A 26,682-nucleotide genomic window follows, 5' to 3' on the forward strand; every position below is an offset into this window, starting at 1 on the left:
AGTCCCAGCGTGGGGAGGGGGGGTTTCCTTGTGGGCTTGGAAGGGCAGAACTGGGGTGGCGACTGCAAGATCCTGGGGGGTGGGCTGCCCTTGAACCCTGGACCCAGGATTAGTATCGAACACAGGACTGGAGTGGTCATGAGAGCTCCCCCAGCCCCCGAAGGCTCATTTCTGCTGGAAACAGTACAATGTGGAAGAAAGAGGCTTGTGGGTGGCTTTGAGGGTCCAGCTTTCACTCCCTAGCATGACCTGGCCCACGTCAGGCCTCTTGCTGAGCCTCAGTGTTCTCTTCTAGAAAATGGAACTAGCACATTGATCCCATCCACCTCAGTGTGCTGTTGGGACAATCAATGGATATGAAGGTAGAGGGGTATGCTATATAATAGCTGTGATTGTTGTTACTTTTATCATTTTCTTTTACATTCCTTTACATAACGGGGCACAGAGACGGAAAGGCAGGACTGATATTTTGAAGCAGGGTACAAAGGGTCTGAGATGCCTTTTTAACGACGAAGTGACCAAGAGCAGGTAGGGATGGATGAAACAAGATGCCCTCCTGTGAAGAGCTGGCTACCACCAGAGGATGCATCTCTACCACGGTTACCTTAGTAAGGGGGCTTTGGAAATCAGTGCAGAGAGGCGGGTGGAGGCCACATTCCCACTGCTCAGTGACTGACTCCCCCTGGATCCCCACCCCCCTCTGGTAACAATATCCTTCTTGCCTGAAGCCACTTCACTCAAACAGATATTTATTGCCAGGTAATAAAATGTCAGAATTCTTTGAGGGACACAAGAATGAAAACAATTTTGGCCCCTGGTTCTCTCTCTTCACCACCACCACACTGATCTCCAAAGAGCCTGATCTCTGCTTAGATGGCCAATCTTTCTCTGGAGACTCCCCATTATGGTTGTTTCCTCTCGGGGCTCAGAGAGGCTGGGAACGTACCATAGCTTCTGTCTTTCCTGTTTTCATAGACATAACTGGACGCCACCCCAAAGCAGGGAAGGGTAGTCATACCCTGCCACCAGAGTGACATAAAGTCTGATCTGATAAGCGGATGGATTCGAGAAGGAAGGAATGAGGAAGGAAGGAGCTAAAAACCCAAGGAAGGCTTTTGTGGTTTCAGAGGCGGGGTAGTGTGGCTGTCCCCTACCTGCGGTCCCGCTGTAACCCTCCACCTTCAGCTTGTAGCGGGTCTTGGCGTCCCCCACGCTGAACTTGTCGTAGACGGCGTACGCGGTCTTCCCGTGGTCGCGCAGGTCCACCCGGAGCTCGTACTGCCCTTGCGCTGTGATTTTGTGCAGGTTGTCCAGCCCTGTGGAGGACAGGCGAGGGTTACAGAAGAAGCACAAGTGACTGAGGCCGTTGCTTCTACTGCATCCACCCTGCAGGAGCAGCGGCTGGGCTCTTTAAAGAGGTTCCTCTCGCATAGACCGCGTCTGGAGGCCTGCGCTCCTCGTTGGCACAGACGTTTCTGAGCCTCAGGTAAAATCAGGGTGACACCACCTCCTAGGGCATTGTGAAGATCAAAGGAGATAAGGTGGAGAAAGCACTTTTAACCTCCAAAGCTCCTTGCAGGAGAGAGGCAGTGGACGCTAATGGGGTGGACATTCCCCAGCACAGGCACCGGAGCGCGGAACAGTGCCCCCTGCAGGGAGACTGTGGGAAAGTGCGAGCTACAGGGATGGACGGACAGATGGACGGACGGATGGATGGATGGATGGATGGATGGATGGTTGGATGATGGCTTTGTGGTGTTGTTTGGGGAGATTTCAAGTGGCAGCTCTACTGCTTACTGGCTAGATTCTTGTGAGCACGTGACTTCATCCCTCTTTTCCCATGTGCAAGGTGGGAATTTTGTACCTTGCATAGGTGCTGGGGGTCTCAAGGTTATGGCTATAAGGCCCATCTCAGCACCTGGAGCCCAGGACGGAAATAGTTAATAATATCAGTGAGGATGAGTCTGTAAGTAGTTCAGTGAATGACTTCAGGCTAGGCTCATTCTTCAGGTCTGGTTGTGGGCTCTCTCTGAACCAGATTTTTATTTTTAACGACCTAGGGACTTTAAAGTCTTTTCTGTGGAAGACTTGATATTCCATGTCTACTACCAGAGCTACTGTTTCCTCTTAGGCCTTCTCTCCCATGGGTTGCTGTGGGTTAGGAACGATGACAAGGAGGGCAGAAGTGGGCACTTGGGACACACACAGGCAAGGCTGCATTACCAAGCCAGAATTCTTCTCTGCGGTCCCCAAACCCAGCAGCATAGGCTTTCCAGTTGCGATAGAAATCCTCACGTCCATTCTTGCGTCTCAGGAACACCTGGAACATAACCAATGAATCAGGGCGCGCTTTAGCTATCGGAAGAAAGAGAATGCATCTTTCTGAGAGGAAGAACATCAGAACTATGGGAAAAGCACCAGTCCCCAGCTCTGTCCATCACTAATTTGCTATGTATCTCTGGGCAGGCCACCTCCACCTGAAAAACAGGGATTAAAAATACCACCCAGCTTTGGGTGATTATGATGTGTCAAGGTCGGCTCATCACTTGTTCTAAATGCACCACTGTGGTATAGATGTTGATAGGGGGAGAGGCCATGCACGTGGGACAGGGGGTATGTGGGCACTCTCTGCACTTTATGCTCACTTTGGCTGTGAACCTAAAACTGCTCTAAAAAATAAAGTTTATGGGGCGCCTGGGTGGCCTAGTCGGTTAAGCATCTGCCTTCAGCTCAGGTCATGATCCCAGGGTCCTGGGATCGAGCCCCGCATCGGGCTTCTTGCTCAGTAGGGAGTCTGCTTCTGCTTCTCCCTCTCCCTCTGCCCTCCTCCCTGCTCTTGCTCTCTCTTTCTCTCCAAAAAAAAAAAAAAAAAGGTTTATTAATTAAAAAGAAATACTACCCAGCTCGGACAGTATTGGGATTGAAATAATTCACATAAAACTCTTAGCACAGTGTGTGGTAGATAGCAAATGCTAATTAATCCACATAACGGGCTCCACGACCACCATCATTTTTATGCATCACAGAGTTGTTTGAGGATCAGATCAGATAAATTACAAGAAAATTATTTTCTCTGGTTTTTATCCCCGGCTTCTTCCCCATTCCTTTGTTTCAGAGATGGTTCTTGAGTACCTCTGGATGACAGGCACTATCTTGCAAAACCTCCAAACATTGGTGTGTGAGTGCATGGGGAGGACGTGCCCACCTCCCTGCCCCTGCTGTGCCCTCTGCCCCTAGGCCCCAGGCCTGAGAGCTCACGATACTCACGATCCATCCACCCCCATCAGAGGTCATGTCGCAGAAGACTTCCAGAGCCTGGGTCTTATCACCATTCAGGTAAATGGTGTAGAGGCCAGAGGCTGTGTCTCCGTTCAGCATTGCTTGGGAGCAGTCCCTGGGGAATGGGTACAGGAGTCCAACTGCGGGATAAGAAGGAAGAGTGGCCCTCTTAGAGCAGGAACACTAGTAGGTGCTTTCAGATTGCAGCTCCATTGCGTCCTGGCCGCATGCCAATGAGCAAGCAACTTAACCTTTCTGCAGCTCTGTTCTCTTGTGTGCAAGATGGGGGTAAAGCCTATTTTGCAGGGGTGCAATGAGGCTTTTGAGGTTATGGATATAAGGCACCCAGCTCAGTCTCTTACATTCATGGAAGTCGCCAATGATATCGGCGGGAGAAGAGCTGAGCTGCTGTGAGGAGCGAGTATCAGGCTGACCTTGATCTACCTCGAGCAGCCAGGCAGCACCTGGTGAAGACCCAGGTACTGGCAGGATGGCCAGGTCTCTAGCACCAGTCGGTGGCTCACTGTGGATCAGGGCACTCTACGGGGCCTCTAAAAACCATGCGTCCTGACTTCTTCAGAGGATTTGGGAGCCAAAGACAAGAATTCTAGTCTTGAATTTGCAATCTCTTGCCTCGGGACACTGGAGAAGTCATTTAACTGCTCTGAGCCTGGGAGTCTTAGAGGGACCAAACAGAATGCCTGGAGAATCTCCAAGTGCACTAATATGATGTAAAAACAATGTAAAACTTGACAGAAATGGATGGTCTTGGGGCTGTGCTGAGCAGGTGGGACAGGGAGCTGGTAGTTCTGACCTGACCCCCTTCACCTGAGGCTGCGTCATGAGCTGTGCCCTTGTTTATGTCCCGGCTCTGGTCTGGGAGCATCTTTAGGGCACATTCATGTGTTTGTGCTCCCAGCATTGGCTGTGAGGTCTGGCAAAGGGCTTTGGCTTCTGCAGCTCCCTCAGCAGGGAGAGTGACTGGAGAGTACGCAGTGACTGGAGCCAAACGCAAAGGGCAGGAGGCGGTCAGGGATGCACGCCGGGTATCCTGTGCTCAGGGCTTTCCAGAGGCCCACTCCCCCCTTCCTCAGGAATGCGAGCGTCCTCTTAGTTCACGAGAGAAACACCTCGCACGTTTGCCACCTGCGGACGACACCCTGTGGCAGGGCGCAGGGCTGCTTCCCAGGGCCTGGAACCCCTGAGCCCAGATCTGCCTCTCACTCATGCTAGAGCCTGGAGTCACTCAGTCTCTGGGAGCCTCTGCTTCCCCCGCAGACAATGGGGCCCAATGACCCTACCAGCTCGGTGGGAGGACCGGTTTTGATTTCAACTTCGGACAGGCTTTGTTAACAGGACCTGGCTTACAATGAGCCCGGTCCATGGGCCACACACCGGGGCTAGGAGTTCAGACACAGCACAGAGTCCTTGTGAGGAAGGGCTACTGTGAGTCCCACTGTATAGATGAAGAAACGGAAGCTTGCAGGGTGGCATTAACTTTCCTAAATCACTCAGAGCAAGTGGTGGAGATGGGGCTTGTATCCAGAGGTCTCACTACTGGTTCTCCTTTCCTTTCACCACGAGGCTCTTAACCTCCTGCACCCACATTCCTCGGGCTCTCAGGGAGTGGCAGGCACTGATCATTTTAAGAGATTTGAGGGAAAAATTCAGTCATGGTCAGAGAAGTGGAGGGTCGGTCTTGTCTCACAAAGTTCGAGCTCAAGGCCCCGCTGCACCCTGAGCCCCTTACTTGTGGTAAAGACTGTCTGGACCAGCTTGCTCCTCAGGGGCCCATTCAATGCCTGGATCTTGGCTGTGTAGTGGGTGGAGGGGCTCAGCTCCGCCAGGCTATAGGAGGTGGTTTCTGGACCCAGAATGACTTCCTAAGGGTAGAAGAAAGAGTGTAATATATTTTTTTTTGCCACACAAATCCTCAGGGTACAGATGATACATTCATTCATTCACCCATCCATTCATTTCTTCATTCAAAAGAATCCACTGAGCCTCACTCTATGTCAGGCTCCATGCTCATTTCTGGGACACCAGAGATGGGGGGAACGCAGCCTAAGCAAAGGTACCGAGGTCAGGAGGGGCAGAAGAGGAGGTAATGACCTACCTGAGCCACACTTGGTTTTGGGTGCTGGAATGGCAGAAGAAGTAGGCAAAAACCAGATTACAAAGGGCCTTAAGTGCCAAACTATGGAATCTGAAGTTTATCGTGATAAGGAAGGCAGATTCCCAAAAGGTTTTTGAACAAGTGAATGAAGTGAACCCAGCTTAACATGGTAGCAAGATGAACCACACAAAGGACAAAAGGTTTAGATTTTCAGACCAGTTGTATCAGCCACCTAATATGGCTCTTTTTCACAGGCCTCTGGGAAGCTTTAAGATAATACAATGCCTGGGCACCATCCCAGATGGGCTGCATCGTAAGAGCCAGAAGTGGGGCTCCGCCTGGTGCATATCAAAGAAGCTCCCCAAATGATTCGGATGCAGTCAGTGTGGGGATCTCGAGTCAGGGGATGACTGCAGTAACTCAGCAGGCACGGCGGAAGCCTGAGCTGACCCGGCTTATCTCTTTCTAGAACAGAGATGTCCAGGAGAGGCGTGCGTGTGTCTCTGCTGCCAGATCTCCTCTAACCCCCCCTGTAGTTTGTGAGTGCTCACTGTGTTACTGTCCCCAGAACATTCGTTTCAGCTTCCGGGAGGTCTTCCTCCCTTCCAAATCCTCTTTCTAGCTTCCAATGCCTGCAAATTCACCTTATAGCAGGTGACCTGGGTGTCTGGGATTGGAATTCAACCTACACTACTAGCAAACCCAACCCAACGGTGCCTGCAACCTGCAAACACGGCTGACAAGCTGTGGGCAATAGTGGGTCAGTGCGGAGGCCCCTGCAATGCTCTCTCGCATCCTCATGCTGGGCAGGTGAGGTTACCGTGATGCTTCCCATGAGGGGTGGGGGGCTGACTTCCAGAGAAGCTGAGGGACTCATGCTCATTCCATAATGTGTTGGTGGTAGAGGCTGGTCCTACCTCCTATCTCCCTACATCTTGTCCAGGACTCTTTCCTCCTACATCAGGTTATTTTCTTGAGTGAAACATACACAGCTGGGGACTGGACATGCAGGAAGGCAAGTCAGTAGGCTGACACCGGTGACCCGGTGACCTTTATGTGGCTCCCAGGTCTGGTCCCTGGGGAAGGATCAGGTATAAAGCTGGGTTCGTTGAATTACTTGGGGATACAATTACCAATCAGCTCTCTAGGCTGCTGGGCAAAGTCCTTTTCTAGGTAATCAGAGTAGACTGAAACGAGGCTCAGGACTCATGTAAACTCAGTCCTAGAATGCCTGCTGGGAAGTGACTTGTAAGGCTGGTGAGTCCAATGCACTCATTTTACAGATGGGAACACGACACCCAGAGAAAGTAAAGGACGTGCCTCCATGCATACAGTGAGTTAGTTCGTTGTTATGCCAACTCAAAGAAGGGCCACGGGAGTAACTAGAAATGTGTGTCCACTTCTAGCTAAACACGGTGGATTAGACATGCCAGTTTAGCTCTACTTTCTTCTGAAACCCCCTGCAATGAGAGCGAAGGGATAGAAAGCACAAGTCCATGAGGATGAAGCGGATGACAGACGAGACAGACAGAGGCATGCAATGTCCACAGAATCCTGATGGATGGGAAGGGGTGCGGTGGGGTGACAAGCGAGGGGGCAAGCTGGGAGATAGCTGGCTGAGTGGGTGGGGCCATTCCAAAGCTGGCTGATGAATGCTGCAGGGCCTAGCAAGTTCAGGAATGGAATGTGTACAAAAGCAAAGATGCCTTTGAAGGCCAGTGTGGGACATGGCTGAACAAAAGTTTGTTTAACAGCTTAAATAAGGAACAGATTCCAAGCTCTCCCCATCCCCGCCCTCCCCCCCGCCCCCCACCAAGTCTGGATGATTGTCCTTCCCAGTCCAGATGAAAGACTGAGGTGTACTCTCTGGAGACACTGAGCCAGAGAGAAGACTCTGGATTCAAATCCACCAGGCCCCACGGAGCTACACTGGAAACAGAAGGGAAGGTGTGTACACAGCGGGGGCCCAGGCTCTTCCTTGGGCTACAATCCTGGCAGCTTGGTTTGAAGGGGTTGGAGGACCCTCTAGGGAGGTGGATTAGCTCAAGAGAAAAGGCTTACAGAACTACTACTTATGAGTCCCCAACAAAATTGCTGGGCACTTGCTTACTCTACGGTGAGCCTCTTTAGTTGACAAGCCCCGTGTCTGTCATCGGAACTCCCAATAAGCTGTTTCATTCTTGGCTCGAGTACAAAAGGACCATCAGACATTGGGTGGAAGTCTCCAATATGAAAGATAAAGACCCAAACCAAACAATAGCAGTGAAACAGAAAGAAAGAAAGAAAAAAAAAGGAACTTGGAAGAGACACTATGCAGGTTGTAGAATAAAATACTGGTAACATATATTCTTAGAGATAAAGAGAAGTCGCGGAATACAAACAATACGCTAGAGAAAGGTGGATGAGCAGGGAATAAGGAAAAGTTCTTAGAAATGTAGAGTGCGATGACCAAAATGAAAAGTTCAATAACAAGTTCAGAAAATAAAGTTTAGAGATCAAGTTCACTTGTGTGAAAGGAAGGGTTAAGTTTATTTCAACTTGGAAAGTAAAAGAAAAGATGTTCACGGGTAGAGAATATCAGTAACAATTGCTGTAAATAGCATTAACAGTTGTTGTCATAGGAGCGTGGTGATGTATGTTTCAATATATAATGGAATGATGCCATCTGCGAGATTGTATATATGGCAAAGATGCTAAAGAAGCTTTTGGCTTTTGCTCAATAAAACATTAAAAGACCATGCATCCAGCTCCTAAAATGTCCTCAAATCTTGTGAGCAGTGGTTCTTGACCTTGGCGGGCGATCAAAACTGGAGTCTGGTTAAAATGAGACAGGGAGGCTGGAGCATATGATTCAGAAGGTCTGGCATGGCAACCCATCCCTGTTAATTTTTTTTATTTTCAGCTCCCTAGCTGCACTGAGATGGAGAAACAGCCCCGGGGTGATTCTTCTCTCCGCTGAGGATCATGTACATGTTTCAAACAGCAGTGGGGAGTTTATATACTTCAATATACCTTGACTGGGCGCCTGGGTGGCTCAGTTGGTTAAGCGACTGCCTTCGTTCGGCTCAGGTCATGATCCTGGAGTCCCGGGATCGAGTCCCATATCAGGCTCCCTGCTCAGCGGGGAGTCTGCCTCTCCCTCTGACCCTCTTTCCTCTTGTGCCCTCTGTCTCTCATTCTCTCTCTCTCAAGTAAAAAAAAAAAAAAAGATACCTTGACTGTACCATCGATGGATTCATACACCAATAGGTAGCCGGTGACAGATGCCCGGGGGGGTCTCCAGGTGAGGAGGGCAGTTTCTGACTGAACCTCAGTAGCAGTCAACTCTCTTGGAGAATCAAGGTCTGCAGAAGATAAGTCATTTGTTAGCAAATACGTCAGCAACTCTAGGACAAAACTCCCTTGGCTGGGTTATCAGGAAGCCTGGCTTCAAGTCCTTTCCCTACCATTGACCTATATGACCTTGGGCAGAACCTTCCCCATCTGTAGATGAGGGCGTTGAATCATGCGATCCCCAAAGACAGAATTCTCTGTGGTTCGTTTCATCCTAAGGGCCAGATTTTCCTGAGCCCAACACACTCTTGATTGGCCTTGGGTGGATTTGGGGAGAAAGACACAGCTGTGAACACAATTCCCAACCCCTCTTGCTCCTCAATAAGGGGACAGATGAATGCTGATATTGGCATTCATCCCTACTGAGAGGATGCTTCTTCTCTTTCCCTGCCTGCTGCAGTTTGTAAAAAGATCTCAATGTATAAAAACCCAATGAACATCTGGGAAAACGTGCCTGAAAAATCCTTCTCTTAAAAATATTTCCCTGCCTAGAACAGGGATCATTAAATACTGGGTTGAGGGCCAATGGGGACTGGTTTTCCACTTTAAAAAAGCCCTCCTCTTAAAACCGTTTCCTAGTCCGTGGGGAGAACAAGGTCATTTCAGTTCAAAAGGAAATGGTGTGTTTCTTAAGGTCCCAATTGAGTGGGTACTGGTGAATTTAGCTGATGCTGATGTCATCACATTGCAAGGATGTGACTTAAGAAAGAAAGGGTTGGAGTTTAAGATGGAGGCTGTGGGTGGGCGTCTTCCAGCTCCTGGTGTCTTTGTACCTGTTGTGAACTTGGTAGTGATGACTGAGCTCTTCTGGGGTCCTTTCTCTGCAAAGATCCTCAGTGTGTACTCCGTGGCAGGCTCAAGGTTGGTCAGAGCATATTCCACCGTGTTCCCGGACACTGTGCGTGTGATTTCTGGCACTAAACATGAAACACACCGAGCAGTTACCGCTCCCCGTGTGAGCCATCAGCACACTTGGCACACGGCGCACACACCTACTTCTAGCAGCAACTTTCAGTGACCCTGTAGAAAAGCAGGTCTGATTTCTGAAATGACTCACACCCTGTTCTCTCTCTTGAGCACTCACCTCATACACAAAGGATTTATCATATGGAGACTGGATTTTTCCAGGCACCAAATCAGGAGGAAGGGGGCCTGGGGGTCAGGAGGTGTTTCCACATGGTGCTGGCTGGGGGGAGCTTTGCAGCAGAGGTGCAGGAACGAGCTGGAGGACAGCTGCAGCTAACGTCTCCAAGCCTCAGGCTGCCCAGATTTAATGTGTCTCGTTACTTGCTTTCCCCTCTTTTTCACTTACTCTCATGTCCTTCTATAATCTGACAAATGTTGTTAAATCACGAGGCTGGAGAACCACAAAAATTGGGCAGCTGCAGATGCACTAGAGCCTGGTTAGTGCCTCTCAGACCCATTGGGTCAAGTCCAGTGGTGGAAACCAAACCATGGCACCAGGTGGGTGTGTTTATTTCCTGATCACAGGTGACCGACCACCTTGGCTGGCCGGGGACTGAGAGATTTCCCAGGGTGTGGGACTTTCAGTGCTGGAATTGGGAAAGTCCTGGGTATCCTGGGATCAGTTTATTGTCCTGTTTATCATCCATGAAACCCCATCTCCTGCACCAGGCCCCTTTCTAGGTCTGTATCTACTGATCCCATAATCCCTGTGAACTATGCTCTGGTTTACTGTAGATACAACACCACCAGCTTCCCTGACTCGGAGGAGTTTGGGGAATATTTAAGAACTGAAGAGATGAATGAATGAATGAATGAATGAATAGAAGAGTAAAAAGAATAAACCCCCAAATCTCTCTTCCCTCACCCTCCAACTTGCTCTATGCTCATAAAGAACTGTTTTAGGTAGTGGCCTGGGGGGGAATGCAGATTTTCAGAGGCCCCAGGCATCGGTATGGCATCCCTTCATGTTGTCACTGCAAGTAAAATAATCCTGAACCGCAAAATAGGAAACTTACACGTGCTTTGGGATTCAGATAGTAAAGTCTTTTTCTAGGGTAGCTCATTACAAAAGCATGAATTCATTCCCTGAAAAACAAATCTCTTTCTCCTCTCTCTTACTTGTATTTGATCTTACGTTTTGGTGGCCGTGATGTGTTGGTGCCCCAAACAAGTGTTTAATCGGCCAACTAAGTATATTAATTAGCACAGATGTCTGCAAAGACAAGGAGAAATAATTTCTGATTTTTCAATTGCATCTGTTACCTCCTCTGTAGCCTCTAAGAGGCCCAACCTCCCCAGTGCCTCCTGAAATAGCCTGTTTAAGACTCTAGATTCTGAACTCATTCTTTGTAAGAGATGGGAGCTGCTGCCTAGAGAGGGAAGCTCACGGTGAAAGGCAGGGAGACTAGCGGCGGGGCGGGGGGGGGCACAAGCTGGGGAAATGCATGCAGGCTGGAAATGTGCCGTTTGTTTTCCTTTAAATGGCCTACCGGCCTTCCTTGGTATAACCACAACATTGATGCTCTTCACTTGTCAACAAGCAGAGGAGGATGGGTGAGGCCTCCCTTGCCACCCTCCAGCCAGGCCCTCCGCACCGACCTACCCAGGCCCAGCTTCAGCCCATGAGTCTATTCTGAGAGCCCCAAGGACATCACTGGCCTTTCCAAGCTACCTGTGTATTTTTGCCGTCCTGGTCCAAAAGTGACAGGGAGGAGGGAGTACGGCATGACAGACACTCTGCCTGGTGGGGAGGGTCTTAGACATGGCCTTACCTTTCTCCCCTGTGTAGGAGATGACATAACTATCCACGGGGGCAATGGCTGGCTGCCACATGGCCAAGGCTTCTGTGTCGCTGATGTTGGCTGTCACCAGGCCAGATGGGCCATCCAGAGCTGCAAAGAAAGATGATGATATATTGGAGAGATAGGCAGTGGTGGGGTCAGACATCAGCCCACAGCTGTCTCACTGCTCCTGGACTCCTGGTGTTGGGCCACGGCGCCTGGTGCGCACACAGTTCCACGTCCTGAGTCTGGAGCCAGGGCGTCCTGGGTTTGAGTCATGGTTTCTTCCCTTGCTGGCTGGGTTCTCTTGGGTCTCTGTTTCCTCACTTGTACAATGGGGATCCTCATTCTGCCTGGCTTTATCCTCAGGGTTATTCTGATGCTCACATAATAGTATAGGTGGAAAGGAGCTATATAAACTGGAAAGGGCTGAACATATGATGAGGGTTATCATTGTAGTTCATCACTGTTCCCAGGGAAAGAACTTACAGAAACAGGGAGCCTCCCAGAGTCAAGGCTGCCCGAGGCTCTTCTGGGCTTTGAACGATAGCTCTGGTTAGGGGGCTGGTGGGCAACACGGAGCCAGGCCCCAGGGGCTGGCGGGCCCCGGTTCTATCGTGGCTTCTCTGCCTAGCGTCTGTGTGCCCTTCTCCAAACCTCATTTCTTCAGGTGTCAGAGGGCGGCTGCTAGAAGGATGAACGAGACCTCGCGTGTGTGGATGTGCTGGGGCAGCGCTCACTCACGGTGGCTGCTATTAGTAACATGACTATTAACGTTACTGGAGTCTTCGATATGATTGCCAAATGACTTGTACTGACAAAGGGCGCTGGCCCGTTTAGCCGACCCCTGTGACGACCCAGCAGCCCCTTCTCAGAAACTAACCTAAAGAGGACTATTATCCTCTTGCATTTGCACTTTTGACTCAATTACTCCAGAACAATGGCCCTGGGAGGCTGGAAGTCAGCTGTCATCAGCTCATTTCAAAGATGAGGCTCCTGAGCCCCAAGAGATGTGATGACCGGCCAGAGAAGCAGAAGGAGGCAGAGTACTTTTGGGAGCCCACATGGTCAACTCCAAGCTCCTTCCTGCTTCAGCCTGTCTGTACAGAATCTCCTTTAAATGCCCAGGACAACAGGCCTCGGGAGGGAGTGCATCCAGCGTTTGCAACCGGAGAGTCCATGAATGAAAGGTTTCTATGGGGGAAATAAGGGCCTGTGTGGCAGGGCGGACAGGACTCTGGGTTCAGATGGGATGTTATAATTGCATATAATCAACTTTTTTCGACTATTAGGATATTTTTAAAATTTCCTATGAGGCCCATTCTTTGGATCCCTTAATGGATTAGACTGGATAATTGCTCGCCTATCAAAGGATAAATTGTTCAGAGACATGGCTGCCTGAAGAGAAATTTTCCACTTCATTCTCCTTCAGTGAAATTCATGATTTCCCCCTCCTTACAGTATACTGTACAAATCAGGTTATAATAGGAAAACAATCCTCTATTTTAGAAGAACACAGGGTTTGGAGTGAGACTGAGCTAAGTTCAAATTTGCTTCAGCATTTACTAGTTAGGTGGCCTTGGCCAAGGTATTTCATTTCCCTGGATCTCAGTTGTTTCCTTTGTAAAATGGGAACGATGTAGACATTTGCATGGTTTAAATGCAAAGGGTTTCGGAACAGTGCCTGGAAGGCAGGAGCAGCCTAGTCAGGAGTAGCTACCTGATAGCTATCACCATTACGGTCTGTGTGCTGAGCACGCTTGAAAGCGTTTCCTCCGTACGCCGGGAGGGAAGGAGGTGGATTAACGTGCACAGTCATTTACATTTACAGATGTTTTACGTAAATCATGTCATGTGATTCTTATGGCACCCTGCAAAGAAAGCAGAATTGTACCCATTTTACAGAGAAGGAAACTAGGTCCTAAAGAAATTAACTGACAGCTCATGTATCTAAAAGTGGTGGACTTGGCATTTCAATTCAGGGCAGCATGACTCCCAAACGTGTGTTCTTTCTTCCACACTAACCCAAGAAATGAAGGCCCAGGGCAGTTAAGGATGAAATCAAGGGTTCCTGCCTATAAGAGGCCAGGGACGGGCCAGAAATGAGGTCTCTGGTGCTCCAAATTCAGTCCATTTTCCACTAGGATTTCCCAAATAAAGAAATTTTTTCCAGCTGCTGAGTCATGAGCAATAATGCGGAAGGTGAGAAAAACACCTGTGCTGAATGAGCCTGAGACTGGTTCGCTTTCCTCGAAGCCCTTCATGGCGATGACGTTGACAAGGTACTCTGCTCCAGGTAAGAGCCTCACCAGCCTGGACTGAGTCTTGGTTCCATCCACAGTTACCACTGACGGTGTTCCTGGAACATGGCAAAAGCAAGATCGGGAATGGTGAACCTCACTGAAACTTACTGTTGCCCCAAGAATGGGTGTATCCGATTTGGAAATGAAATTATATCTTGATCCAGTACCATTTTCTTGACTTCCTTTCATTTGCTCCTACCCTCTGGCATAAGAGAAGAGGTCTTACTTTTTGTATAATGCTTTTTTTCCATCCATGCAGATGCCAAAAACCAAGGAGGGGAAGAAACATGAAGTCACAATGTGCTAAAAACGGCAAGTTTCCGTTCAGTAGAGAGCTGGCATGTTTTTATTTATTTATTTTTCCCACAAAGAATATGAAAAGCTCACTATGTAATGGATATCTGGTCTATTTAACCCATTGTCTTAGGTTTGGGTTAAGCTAAGACAGAGATCCTTCCTAGCAAAGATCCTACCCTTTAAGGAAAGAAGACGGTCATAGTCAAGATTGTACTCTTATATTTATTAAAAAGGCCACAATTTATATTTCCTAGAATTCCAGGGCTGGTGAGGAGCTTATATACCAGCTGGCCAAACTTCCGTAGAGCTGCTACAGCATCCCTCTGAAGAGGAATATACTTCCACCTGCCAGAATGTCTTTGGGCAGATCTGACGGTGCATCCCCCCTGCCCCCACCACGGTCTTTGCTGTGGCCCCTGTGCATTGAACTAGAGCTCCCACTTCTACTAGCAAAGTCACAACTCCCCATCTCTACTGAGACAGACGGATTTGAAGACCAAAGGATAAAACCTCACATGCATCCAGGTCAGGATCAGCTTTTCAGATGAGTGTGCTCAAAGAGAAAAGCACCAGTGTATTTAGAGTCTCTGCCATTGTGTGAAAACAACACTGGGGTCCATTTCTCATAGGAGTCGAGGGTTTCAAGGCTGGAAGAGGGTCTTCATAAAATGACCCTTCGCAAGGCAGTTCTTCCAAGGATCCTACAGCACTTTACAAACGAAACCTACAGATATGGTCTCCGACAGAAGGAAGTAATTTTCTTTGGTCATATTTGGAAGGATGGGAATTATCAGAGTCTCTTCACTACCCCACTCAAACCCTCTAGGCTGCTCCTTCCAACGCCCCCTTCCAGTGCCCTACCTCCTGCAATGGGCACGTAGGTAATCCGGAAGCTCTCCACCTGGGCAGAGGGCGCCATCCAGCTGACAGTGGCCGAATCTTCAGTGATGTCTGAGAAACTGATCTCCTTTGGAGGGCCCATGGCTGTCAAGGAGAAAGCACAGGAGAAACCCAGAAATAATCAACTATCTTGCTCATCAGTGATTCTTCCTGGATTCCTTATCTAGGAAAACTCAGCCTCTAGAGTTCGTGTCTGAGCCAAGCCTTTAGGATGGAGAATGTGGTGATCTGTGGTCAAGTTGTGACTTGATAGAGACAATTGTTCTCTCATTCAGGTACAGGGCCCAGGGCCATAGAGCTGCCATTAGGTTTCATTCAAGTAGAATGTTAACACCACAGCTGATATCTGAGGAAGTGAGGCTGGTGGTTTCATAGCTTGGAATATGCCATCCTATAATTTCTCAGTTTTAGCATTTTTTCCAAACCTTTGCTTTCTAGTTCCTTTTATTCAATGATACCAAGACTTGACCATTGTACGGTTCTTTGTAACTGGTAAGGATTAATCCTCATTTAGAAACCCCTGAGAAGAAAGTGTGGTTGTAGCCATTTTATAGAGGAGGAAACTGAGGCTTGGTTCTCCAAGGCACATTGTTGTGGGGTGACCTTTCTGGGCCCAGGACGGGGCAGCAGAGCCGGCCCAGCCGAGGGATCCTGGAAATAACATTGACATGGAAACTGACCTCGATGAACCCATTTCCAGAACTGGATGGAGGTCCAGAGCCGGGACAGCAAGAAAAGTGAACACGTCCTGTGCACTGGGTCTACCTGCGGGGAGACCCATGCCCACGGGACAGTTCCTGCTACATAAATACCATCCCCCCAAACCCAGGTTCCATTGGCTTTTCTCTGTGTATTTTTTGGCTTCACTCTTTGCCCTCTTCAGCTGACTATGTTTAACCAGTGAGATCAGGAAACAATTTTCAGGTCTCCAGGGAGCTCATTTTCTCATCTTTTCCCTCTCCAACCCACGCTGATCATTAAGTTTTAAAACCCACAGCCCACTTGGGGGAGATGTTTTTCCCTCTCTCCATTTCTGTCTCTCTCCTCTTTTGGCTTTCTCCTGTAGTCTTTCCTCCTGGTAGTCAGATTCTCTGGCTGACGAGGGTTCTGCCCTCTCCTTAGAACCAAGCTTTGGAAACCACAAGGGCTCTAGAGCCTGGAAGATCCCTTCACTTCTGTGAGCCCCAGTGGGAAAAGTGATGCCCACCTACAGGAATATTTTCAGGATTAGCAGAGCTAGTGGGTGTAAAACCCTTAACAGAATCTGGCAGATAGTAAGAATTCAGTAAACGTGATTGTTATCTCTTTATTTCCTTCCCCATATAACTCTTTTTACCATGGGCTACCCTGGATTTTGAAGTAACTCCCGGGAAAGAGCTAGATAAGGTTGGCTGAAAATAAAACCCAGTGAGGTGTGTAAATGCAGGCACTGTGGCTCTCCTGTGGCTAGCCTGGTCCACGCCGCCCTTCACTCTGACTGCAGACCTCAGCACATTTTAGATGTATCTTTGTGGCCACAGCTTTTTTCTCTAGATGCCAGATTTTCTCATCTACAAAACGGCAATATTATCTGCCCTGTCTTAGAGGCCGTAAGAATTAGTAGCGTCATACATCGTGTGCACCTGAGGGCCGTGCTTGATCAGAATGGCAGCAGGGAAATAGCTATGCATAATAACCTGACGGAATGGCCCAGTAGTGATGGGAGTCCAGGCTTAGTGGTGTGCTATTTTTGGACGATAGGCCTTCCTCCGTGTGGAAGACTATTTATTATTTTAGCGTATCTCCTTCTGTCATAAATATAGTGCCCATAAGTCTCTAGCACCACAGTAGAGGAGATGGTCAACGGGAGCCTGAAGACAGAGCCTCACAAAGCAACTAAATCATGCTATTGAAAAGTTGAGAGACACAAGCAAGGCGATGCCTCTATCTCTTTTCCCAAGTGGACACCTGGTTTTCAATAGACTCCATTAGGGAAACATTTGGATTTGCTAATAACTCCCAAGGAGGTTGAAGAGGGCTTTGATCAGCAATTTGCATAAAAAGTTGCCACCCCAAATCTGGACCAAATGTCCATGGCTTTAATTATATGGCCATGGACAGTCATTTTAAAAAATGTATTCTCCCTTCAACGTGTTTTTATTGAATACTTCTTATGTCCCAGGTCCAGTATGAAGCTCCAGGGACAGCTACTGGAGCCAGTGTGGTTTAAGAGCAAGGATTCTGGGCTTAGACTGACCTGGGTTTGGATTCCATTCTGGCCTTCCTAACTAAAAACACCTTACCCCCTTAGGTCTCAGTTTTCACATCTGTGAAATGGGGCTGAATGCGGCACTCCCTTGATCTGGCTGTGTCACGGTGACCAACGGAGATAAAAGGGTGTCAGTTGCCCTGCTCATGCTGCATGGAGCTCATGCTTTATAAATGGTGGTTACTGTCTTTATGCCTCATGGGAGTCGGAGCCAGAGGAACCGAGCATAAAGGGCCTGGTTCATATAGAAGGGAAGACTGCCAAGCAAGGTCTCTGCAGACCTGCACCAGAGACAATGCCATTGCAACTCGGTGGTGTGTGGTTTCAAGTGCATTCTGAACTGGAACCGGGCAGGGGAGTTGCGAGGTTGTCTGGCTGGGAAAGGATTGGTGGGATGGGAGGGGGGCACCTTCTGGGAATTGGGAGGAGGGGCACTGACTACCCCCACTGGCCTCCGGGGTGGAAAGGAGTACCCAGGGTGTGTGTCTGGGGGCGGTGATGGGGACAGGTTAAGGAAGCATTTCAGGCTCCTCACTAAGCACTATAACTCCAGAAGAGAAAGACAAAGTCATCATTCTCTGTGGCTGGATTTTTAACTATTTTCTGTCTATTTCGGGGCCCCTCCATTTGGTGCACAGAGGCACATTGGCGTTTAGCTCCCCGGAGGCAAAAGATGCTCCTGGCAACTCTGGGCTTTCCAAAGAGGGACCACGACTATTGGGAAGTGGCTCAGATCACAGAAGGGAAGAGGAGCCATTGCAAAAACAGGGATCAACCTAAGTGTCCATCAGTAGGGGACTGGTGAAGTAAATAAGGCATATGGGATTATCTCTCAGATTTAATAAGCAAGAAACACACATATACCAGAGTGTGGAAGAGTGCTCCCCGCAAAAAAATTTAAAAAGAGTATAGATTTAAGTCTAATTTTGTCTATTTGTACAGACAAGAAACTGGTAATATTGACTACCTGTATACAGAGCAACTAGGGAGCAGGGAGAGAGTTGAATAGAGACTTTGCTCTATGTCTTTTTTTAATTTTTGAATTTTGAACCAAGTGGCCCATTAAAAAATAAAATTTACATGAAATCACCCAAACATAATAACAGTTAATATTGTTACAATGGGCAAGGAAACAAAGTACTTGACATTCATGATCTTATTTAAACCTCGCGGCTGAATTCTGAGTTAAATTCTACTTGCCAGATGAGGGGACTGAGGCTCAGAGAGGAAAGGAGATTTGCCCAAGGCCACTCAGCTGGTAGAACAAGGCTTAGACTCCCAGGAATCTACCCAGAGGCTCCAGACCAACTAGGTGCACTGCGCTTAACTGCCCTCTCTGCCCTGGGCACCTCAGGGCAGGCAGCCTGTGCTCAGGGAGTGAAGCAGACCCTACAGCAGCTTTTATGAGGTTAAAGAGGAACAGAACATCTCAGAGAAGGGTTTACAACTGTGCAAGGAAGGAAAGAGGAGGAAGGTTGGAAAAACAAGAGGGAAACTTTATAAGACTGACGAGGTGACGGTGGAATTAGACGTATGCTGTCTAATGGAGTCACCTGTCCTGTCCTCTCCAAGTACCGGAGCAAGGGGTGCAGGCACACATGTGCACACGCATGTGCACATACATGCACCTGCGCGCATGCACGCGCGCGCGCGCACACACACACACACACACACACACACACTCTTGCTTCTCTCTGGCTGTGAAATACAAAGCCCCAAAATAAGAAATCAAAGAAAAGGTTTTCTGAAAGAGCAGGGTCTTTCTTTCTTATCTTTCCTTTCTCTTTTTCTTTCTTTTCTTTTTTCTTTCTTTCTTTCTTTCTTTCTTTTTCTTCTTTCTTTCTGTTTTTACAAAAAAAAAAAGCTCTTGATTATTCATTGTTTTTTTGCTTCAGAACTGCAAGGCCTCTGGCAAAAAAGATTGGCAAAACAAAATCAGTAATCAGAAGTAAACTTTGAAGGGCAATGTTTATAAACCAAGGTCAAAATCAGGCTCTGTCTGTGATCTGAAGTTGTTTATGCCTCCTCCACAGGGAGGAGGAGACAAGGACCCGCATCCCAGGGGTAGGGTGTCCAAGTTAGTAAGAAACAGGGTTTTTCCTCTGACTGGACTGCCCTCTGCACTTCAGCGTTTCCTCCACGCCCACAGATACTGATTACCGTTTCTGTAGGTGGCTTCTCTGAGCTCAGTGTCCTGCAACTTGACATGATCTAATATACCCATCTCTGCACAAAGAGGTGGTTTTGGCTAACGTGCGCTATGCCCGTCAGAGACGGCAAGTATGCACATTCGCTGGTTATCTGTCATCCAGCCTGCTTACATTTCATAGTATTAAAATAAGTATTAAAATGAAATAATAAAATAGTATTAAAATAACCACATTTGGGTTCTATACCAAACCTGGCCGTGCGACATGAGGCAAATCACATCTTTCTGGACCTGACCTCAGCTTCTTCCTGCGGGAGCAGAGGAGGCTGGGCTACACCCTTTCTTAATCCCTTTTACCTCTCTCTCTCTGTGCCTTTGATTCTTTCTTCTGCTTCCTCTTTGAAGCAGTCTGTCTCTAGGGAATGCTGTGTTTCTCCCTGTCCCTTAGTTTCAGGAAGGAATTCACCACACCTGTTAGAGGTCTTTGCCTCTAAAGAGTCCTATTACCAATTTTTTTTTCTCCTTGAAACAACTCATATGGAAAAGGGTTTGCACTTCCCCCTCCAGTGCTTTTTGGAGTCGCTATGAGTGTCTATCGTAGAAAATCATGAACTTTATGAAGAGCAGCCCTTGACCTTGCCAGCCCCCTCCTTCGATCCTTCCTGAGCGTGGTACTGATTATTCACACGTAGCAGCTGATAAATATTCATCTTTCTAGGTGGAGGTGCCACTTCTCCATTATCCCCTGCACACTGTAAGGTCAAACACTTGCCCAGAGGTACTTCTGGATAAAAAAAAAAAATGATAAGATAATAGGCTGAAAGAAGGGTCTTTGGAATTTAAAAATTGCACTAACTGTAATGATGATCATGTATTAATGAAAATAATGCAACTCTAAATAGCTTTAATTTGCCGAGCCCTTGCTATGCACCGGAGCCTCTGCTATGGGCTTGCCATGAATTACCTCATTCAATCCTCACAACTCCATTAACTAAATGGCATCAGGGTCCTCTGGCATAAAGACTCAGCCAAATCATCCACACTCACACTGTCTATAATTGAAAGAGCTTGGCTGCACCCAAAGCTCTTGCAATTTCCCAGCCCTGTGAAAGAAGACCCCCGAGTCAACGACTTTTCTTGCTTCTCTCCTGTTTATGTACGGTACCTGTGGTTGCTAGGGCTCGGACTGGTTGGGATCGCCTTCCACTGCTTATTCCATAGAGTTCAATTTCATACTCAGTGGCCTCTCTGAGACCAGTTATGTCCCTGGTTCGTTCGGGGGCAAGCAGGGTTATTTCCAGTGGCTCAGACTGCTTTTTGGTATCTCTGATTTTGAGAACAAAATTGTCGAAGACCCCTTCATCAGCTGTCCAGGACAGACGGAAACCATCTGGGGTGGCATCTGAAACCAGAAGGTTGTCCACCTCTGGCTCGGCTTCTAGAGGAGGAGAACATGGTGGGAGGAGGAGAGAGAACATCATTTCCCAGCCCGTGCAGTCTTCTTCTGCAGGGGGGGTTATCAGTATGCAGTGGCCCTGGCTCTCAGGGACAGAAGTGTCCTGAGATCCCGAAAATAAAATCATTCAACATAAACAAGTAGGTCCAGGAGAAGGGAAAGATGGAATTCACACATCCAATACAAGCCAAGTGGATGCTTGCATATGTGAGTTTTGTCTAAAAGCAATTCTATAAATCCACATCTGGACTCTGCTTTGGCCCCTCCCATGCATTATTAAACAAGGTCAAAGCCAGTAACTTGTTTACATTTGCTCTCTGTCTTCCAATGGCTGAGTGCCCATCCTCTGTGAGACCTTTTTCTTTTCCTTTTGAAAAGACAAATAAACCAGTATTAACGATCTGTAGAGTTGCCCATGATGATACTGCTGATTATATTTCCCTTGATCCTGAGCAAAATGGCTTTTAAAATGTTACAAATGTTATGGTCTTTTTGCGTTTTTCTTGGAACTGTTGTACTCAAAGAAGGCTCCTACTCTTGACTTTGTTGCTTGCTTTTTAAACCATTAGACAAGAGTCCAGAGGGTAGAACTGAGGCTTGGAACCTCTTATACTCCATTCTTTGGACTCAAGGTATATGATTTTGGATTGCCTTCACTAGACAAAACTCATTGTCAAGGTAAATTTAGAGCTGAGTTTCCCAAAGTGTACTCAGAGCAAATTATTCCTGTTTGTTCTTCTTCCTTAAAAGGTATCCGGTGTCAAATAAGTTTGGGAAATACTGCCTGGGTAAGTCCCTCTCAGGAGGGACACATGCACGTTGGGATATTCTGTAAAGCCTTGTTGTCAAGGATCCTATTAAACTATGTTTCCAAACTTATTTGAACATGGAACTTCTTCACCAAGCAGGACCTTTGAATATCCTATAGAACTAGTAAAATCTGGAAAGACTTTGGGAAACACAGATTTTTGACTGTTAAAGTTGTTAATGCTATATGTCTGAAGGAATTATTAGTCTTGAGAAAATTATGGATTTAGTCTGTGTCAAGGAATCTCTATGACATTAGTGTTGACCAATATAATAAGTTTGCAGTTGGGTTTCCAATAACGAGCCCACCTGGTAAGTTTATCAAGGTCACTGTTGAGATGTTGAGATGGCAAATGTAAAAAATAAGTTTTTGAAATATACTCATTGGTATATTTCTTTTGAGAAGGCTGAAACATCGCTGAGGACCAGCCAGGATGTACACAGAAGAGAATGATGTGGAGTAAGCACACAACAACTATGGACAAGACATGGTCTAAAAGATTTGGGATGCTAAGAGGCAAACATTTCGACCTTCTCGTTTCTGCAGTGGGAGAAGAGGAGTGCTCAGTAGAGACACAAGACAAGGGAGAGTGTGGGGGGAAACATAAAAGAGCAGGCCACATCTATGGATTATGTAGAGAAAATGGACAAGGATGTTAAAACCATGGTGATGTGGTAGATGGATTACACGGAAGAGAACCAAGGAGGTGAGAAAATGGCTCACTTGAATCTAAGTACCTGTAACAATCTCAGCCCTCAAGGGCTTGGTTTGGTGCCCTTGGGTGAAACCAGAGACCACAACCTCATAGCCAATGCCAGTTATGAGGCCTCTAAGCTCCAGCTTCCTCTGGGTTCCTGAAAGTGTGAATTCCTGGGGGTCCAGCAGCTTCCCAGAATCCACCACCGTTACTAGGAAGCTGTCAAAGGCATTCTCCGATGCCATCCAGGAAACTGTGAACCCGTAGGGATTAATGTCGGAAATGGTTAGGTTTTCCAGAAGGGGCAGGGCCTCTGAAAGAAGGGAGGAGTGAAAATAACTCAGGTTAGCAGCTCTGACCCTGCTGAGATAGCACACGTCTCCACGAATACCAACAGATACCCAATCAACCACCAAATGTGTTAAATTCTGAGAAAATGAATATTTAGTAAAAGGTTATTGGGGGCCAGATGATGTTATCTCATGTCAATCTCTCAACAGGCCTATGTGATAGACATTATTCCCAATGTGCAGGCAAAACACCCTGAGTTTCAAAGAGGTTGACTGGCTTGGCCAAAGTCATCACAGAGCTAGGATGTGACAGAGCAAGGTTTTTAGCTGGGTCTTACTGCAAAGGCCATGAATTTTTCCCTATGAAATTGGATAGCTTTTGTTGGTTTTGGATTCCTTTCTCTGCCTCCCACTTTCTTCTGAAGGTCTTGAAGGAAATCAACTTTTTTCCTCCCAAATATACTCATATACTTCCTTTTTGGTACACTTCATATGTGTATCCCACTTCTAGTTTGCATTTTGAATCAAGTTGATGAGGCGCATTAGTGACATATATCCTCATAAGCTGAACTAGAGGGAGAGGGTAAGTTTTTTTTATGTGTCAGAATTAACAAATCATGGTTGCGGCCCAGTAAGGAATACTAAGATTCGTTAATTCTTTGACTGTTTGTTTTCCTGGATAAAGTCAGGAGATAAAGACATGTCCAGATCTTTAGCAAGTTCTGTTGTCATCTATTCAATCATTTACCAAACATCTGTGTTCCAGGGACCCTTATTTCTTAGGTGTCAAGGGGTCTTCACACACTGGGATTTCCAAAAGGACTGAGCTTATATCACTCAAGTTTCTAAGTGCCATTATTTCCCAACTGATCAGGCTTCGCATCCGTTTTCCTATTTAAATGACACGTGAAATAGCTATTGTTACCTGTCCCCTCGCCCCCATGACATCTAAGGAAATGGAGGTCAATAACTTATCCAGAATCACACATCTACTGGATGGCTAAGCTGGCCTCCCACCCAGGCCATCTGATTCCAAGCTCAATGCTCTTTCCACACCCTGAGCCAACGTCTAATTAGTCGACTCCATCAGGGCTGGCAAGTCTGGAGGCGTAAGTAGGATCGGTGGAGAAGGTCCAGTGCCTCTAGCAAAACAAAACGTGGTATTGGTGAATGTGATTTTCATTGGAGGGGGCATGGGGCTGGAAACTCCATAACCAAGGCTGCTTTAGCCCCACCTCATTTAGAGGCACCTTTTCCATTACTTCTCAATAGAAACGTTCAAAGAGATAAATGACCTTACACTAATACCCAGAGCCTAATCCACGGGATGTAAAGAAAAATGTTTAAAAAAAAGATTTTGGTGATTCAATGAACAAGTGAATGAATGCCCTCATTCTTGAAGCAGAGATTTAAATTTTGTTGCAGCTTGGACCTGTACTTACTTAACACACTTGCTGTTTGTTTTGAGGCTTTTTTTTTTTTTTTTTACCATGCAAGGATCTCTCCCAGATCATAACTCTATCAAAGGCAGAGATGAAATCGCATATCCTGTGCAAAGAGGCCTCCGTCTGCAGGACAAGGGTCTCAAGTTCTGTTGCTGAGTTTTGTTTAGATAAATGGCACCTCTCTTGATAGCTAGCCCTTTTGCACCTCCGCCCCATCAAAGCGGCGGATTCTAATGAAAAGGAGAGTGTTCAGGCTAATTAGTCAATCAAGGGCTTGTTATTTATAGTCATTCATGTTCAGCTTTTTTTTTCCTTTTTCTTTTTAAAAAATATGCTTCTTTTAAAACTCAGGGTCTTTTCACTTCAGGGATTAGCTGAGACAATGCTGTAACCAGATCTAGGATTCCCAACACCAGCACTCCCAGCCTGCCTTTCTTCTCTCTGTTCTGTGGGAGGTCCTGCGGGACGTAAGGCAGGCGACAAGTAAGGGCCTGACTGACCAGGAGCCATTCCTCCCCTCCTGCTCATCTCATGGCTTTGGGACACGAGAGAATGGAAGTCCCCACCGCTCCCTCCCCCGCCCCACTCAGAAATGAGCATGTTGTGTATTTGAAGACTTGTCTGAACGACTGAATTCACAGTAGGCAACGGGACAGAAAATATAACCACTTTCTGATCTCCCATTAAAACATGTACGTGTTCTCTTAAAAACCATAAGAAAGTCAGGGTTTCATAACAATAGTTGCTGAGTTTCTGTCTAGACTTGTGGCTTATTTTTCAGAACACTGCTCCCCTCCTATTGCTAGGAAATGGAAAGAACCTAGCATCTGTAAGATGCCTGCTGGATGCCAGGACATTAAAGTTCATTGTATCCATTTAATTCCCGAGACAAGGGCTGCCCCCAAGTAGCTGTGGGTGTCCTTTCTTCATTCATAAGGAAATTGGAATTCAGAGCAGTTAAACACCAGCCAAGGTTATGCAGCTAAAAAGATGTGGGAGAAGATCAGAAACCACTCAGGCCTGATATCAAAACCCTCACGCTTCGAGGTCATCACGGCTGCCTCCAATTAAATATTTAATTGAACGTATTAACATATCTTATGGGCAGCAATTTAGATGCTGGGAGAGGCCTGGTTTAATGTGAGAATCAGTAGGCAAAGTCAGTCTCCTGAAAATTATCATTAGTGGAAGGCAAGAGACTTCTAAATATTTCCTGAGGTTTGTCAGGCTAGAGATTTGGTAAATCGACACCATTTGCAGTCTTTGCCATTGATTTGGGATAATCTCAGGCAAGAGAATGGAAGGCCATATCTTTATGCAGTTCTTACATAATTCAAAGAGAGGTTAGATGTCACATTCAATAAATGCGTAAACTTTAATTAAGTTTGGATTTATCTGCTATCCTAGGTCAAACATTCAGTAATCTGTTATAGATGTTGATTTAAGACAAAGTATTTTTTTTTTAAAGAAAAAGATAAATTATTGCATTTCTGGGGCAGGTGTTTTATAAACTGCCTTACATAGCATGATTTATGGACAAAATTCCTGCTCTTAGCTGTTATTTAGAACTCACTCTTCAGCCAGAATCGCTAAAATATGGATCAGCCCATAAAGCTAGGCAGGGAAATCCCTGGAAACTTTATGCAGCTGTCGAATACATGGTCTCCATTTCCCACAAATGGCTGTGAAATACCCATCTTTGCCATAGGCTCTGCTCTCTCTTCACTTAGACATTTACATCCGGGGTGAAGACTGTATTTGGGGTTGAATTTCCCCTTAGAATGTCTGTCACCTTTCCCCTGCTCCCCATCTCAGAATTCTAAACAGACAAGCAAGAACCTCTGAATGAGTACCTGTCATGACAAAGGCAGTGAGGGGCCTGGTGGGGTCCCCAGCCCAGGTGGTCCCTGCCACACTAACGTCATAGCCAGTGTTCTCCACCAAGCCCGTGACGTGAGCGTGCTGTGTGTCTCCTGAGACCGTGAATTGCTGGGGCTCATACAGCGAGTGAGAATCGCTAACATTGACAACAATCTTTGCAAAAGGCCCGGCTCGAGCGGTCCAGGTCACGTTGAAGCTGTCAGGAGTAACATTGCTAAGGATTAGCATGCCCAACTGTGGCTCTGGCTCTGAAGGGAAAGGGACATGGGCGAAAGAGAAAGAGAGAGACATGATTAGATGAAGCAGTGGATTTTTCCAGAATGTAGCCATAGGACACGAAAGTGCCAATCCCTCCAAATATTTGCAGAAACGTAGTGTATCAGGCTGTGGCTACACCTGCTTGACTATAATGCTAGAGAATACATTGCTTTTTCTGCAGGCATGGATGTGCATTCTTTGTAAGGACAGACATGACCATTTGCTGGCCATGTATGAAGACAAGTGAACAATCCATTAGAATGGTAGATAGGAGTAACACAGAATATTAAGGGTGCATTTCTAAGGTTTGCAGTGGGCCATTAGCTCCGTAAGACGTTCTAAGAAAAACAGCTTTATAGTGAAGTATTTATGGATATTCTGTCTCACCCTAGAGGTTTACAAAGCATGTTAGCATTTTATAGCCTCTGAAATGCTGGTTCTATAAAGAAACCTACTTAATTTTGTGTAGCCAGAA

The 26,682-nt window shown here is 47.0% G+C and overlaps 1 protein-coding gene and 1 long non-coding RNA gene across 21 annotated transcripts in view; one reads left to right on the forward strand and one right to left on the reverse strand.

The window, feature by feature from the left end:
- LOC114212776 (uncharacterized) overlaps nt 1-1,678 on the forward strand; it is a 52,243-nt gene extending 50,565 nt beyond the window's left edge. Inside the window, exon 6 of the long non-coding RNA XR_015766909.1 lies at nt 1,306-1,678. This is a non-coding gene — a long non-coding RNA (uncharacterized LOC114212776). The remainder of the gene's footprint in view (nt 1-1,305) is intronic.
- The window catches only part of TNC (tenascin C), a 63,660-nt gene that overhangs the window by 2,131 nt on the left and 34,847 nt on the right, over nt 1-26,682 (reverse strand). For 7 of the 20 annotated variants that reach the window (XM_088019202.1, XM_088019201.1, XM_088019199.1 and 4 more), the window contains 9 exons: nt 14,937-15,059; nt 13,691-13,834; nt 11,467-11,586; nt 9,502-9,645; nt 8,609-8,739; nt 5,030-5,162; nt 3,268-3,419; nt 2,224-2,320; nt 1,155-1,316 (listed from right to left, as the gene is read on the reverse strand). In XM_088019202.1, coding sequence (XP_087875328.1) covers nt 1,155-1,316; nt 2,224-2,320; nt 3,268-3,419; nt 5,030-5,162; nt 8,609-8,739; nt 9,502-9,645; nt 11,467-11,586; nt 13,691-13,834; nt 14,937-15,059 — 1,206 coding nt within the window. Of the gene's footprint in view, nt 1-1,154; nt 1,317-2,223; nt 2,321-3,267; nt 3,420-5,029; nt 5,163-8,608; nt 8,740-9,501; nt 9,646-11,466; nt 11,587-13,690; nt 13,835-14,936; nt 15,060-20,537; nt 20,811-22,373; nt 22,647-25,921; nt 26,198-26,682 lie in introns of all 20 variants that reach the window. The other 13 variants (XM_028107744.2, XM_088019196.1, XM_088019190.1 and 10 more) reach the window with 3 other exon arrangements.

Source organism: Eumetopias jubatus, unplaced genomic scaffold (assembly GCF_037043125.1).
Source record: "Eumetopias jubatus isolate StellerSeaLion01/CBP00866 unplaced genomic scaffold, mEumJub1_p1.0 scaffold_15, whole genome shotgun sequence".
Classification (NCBI taxonomy): Eukaryota; Metazoa; Chordata; class Mammalia; order Carnivora; family Otariidae; genus Eumetopias; species Eumetopias jubatus.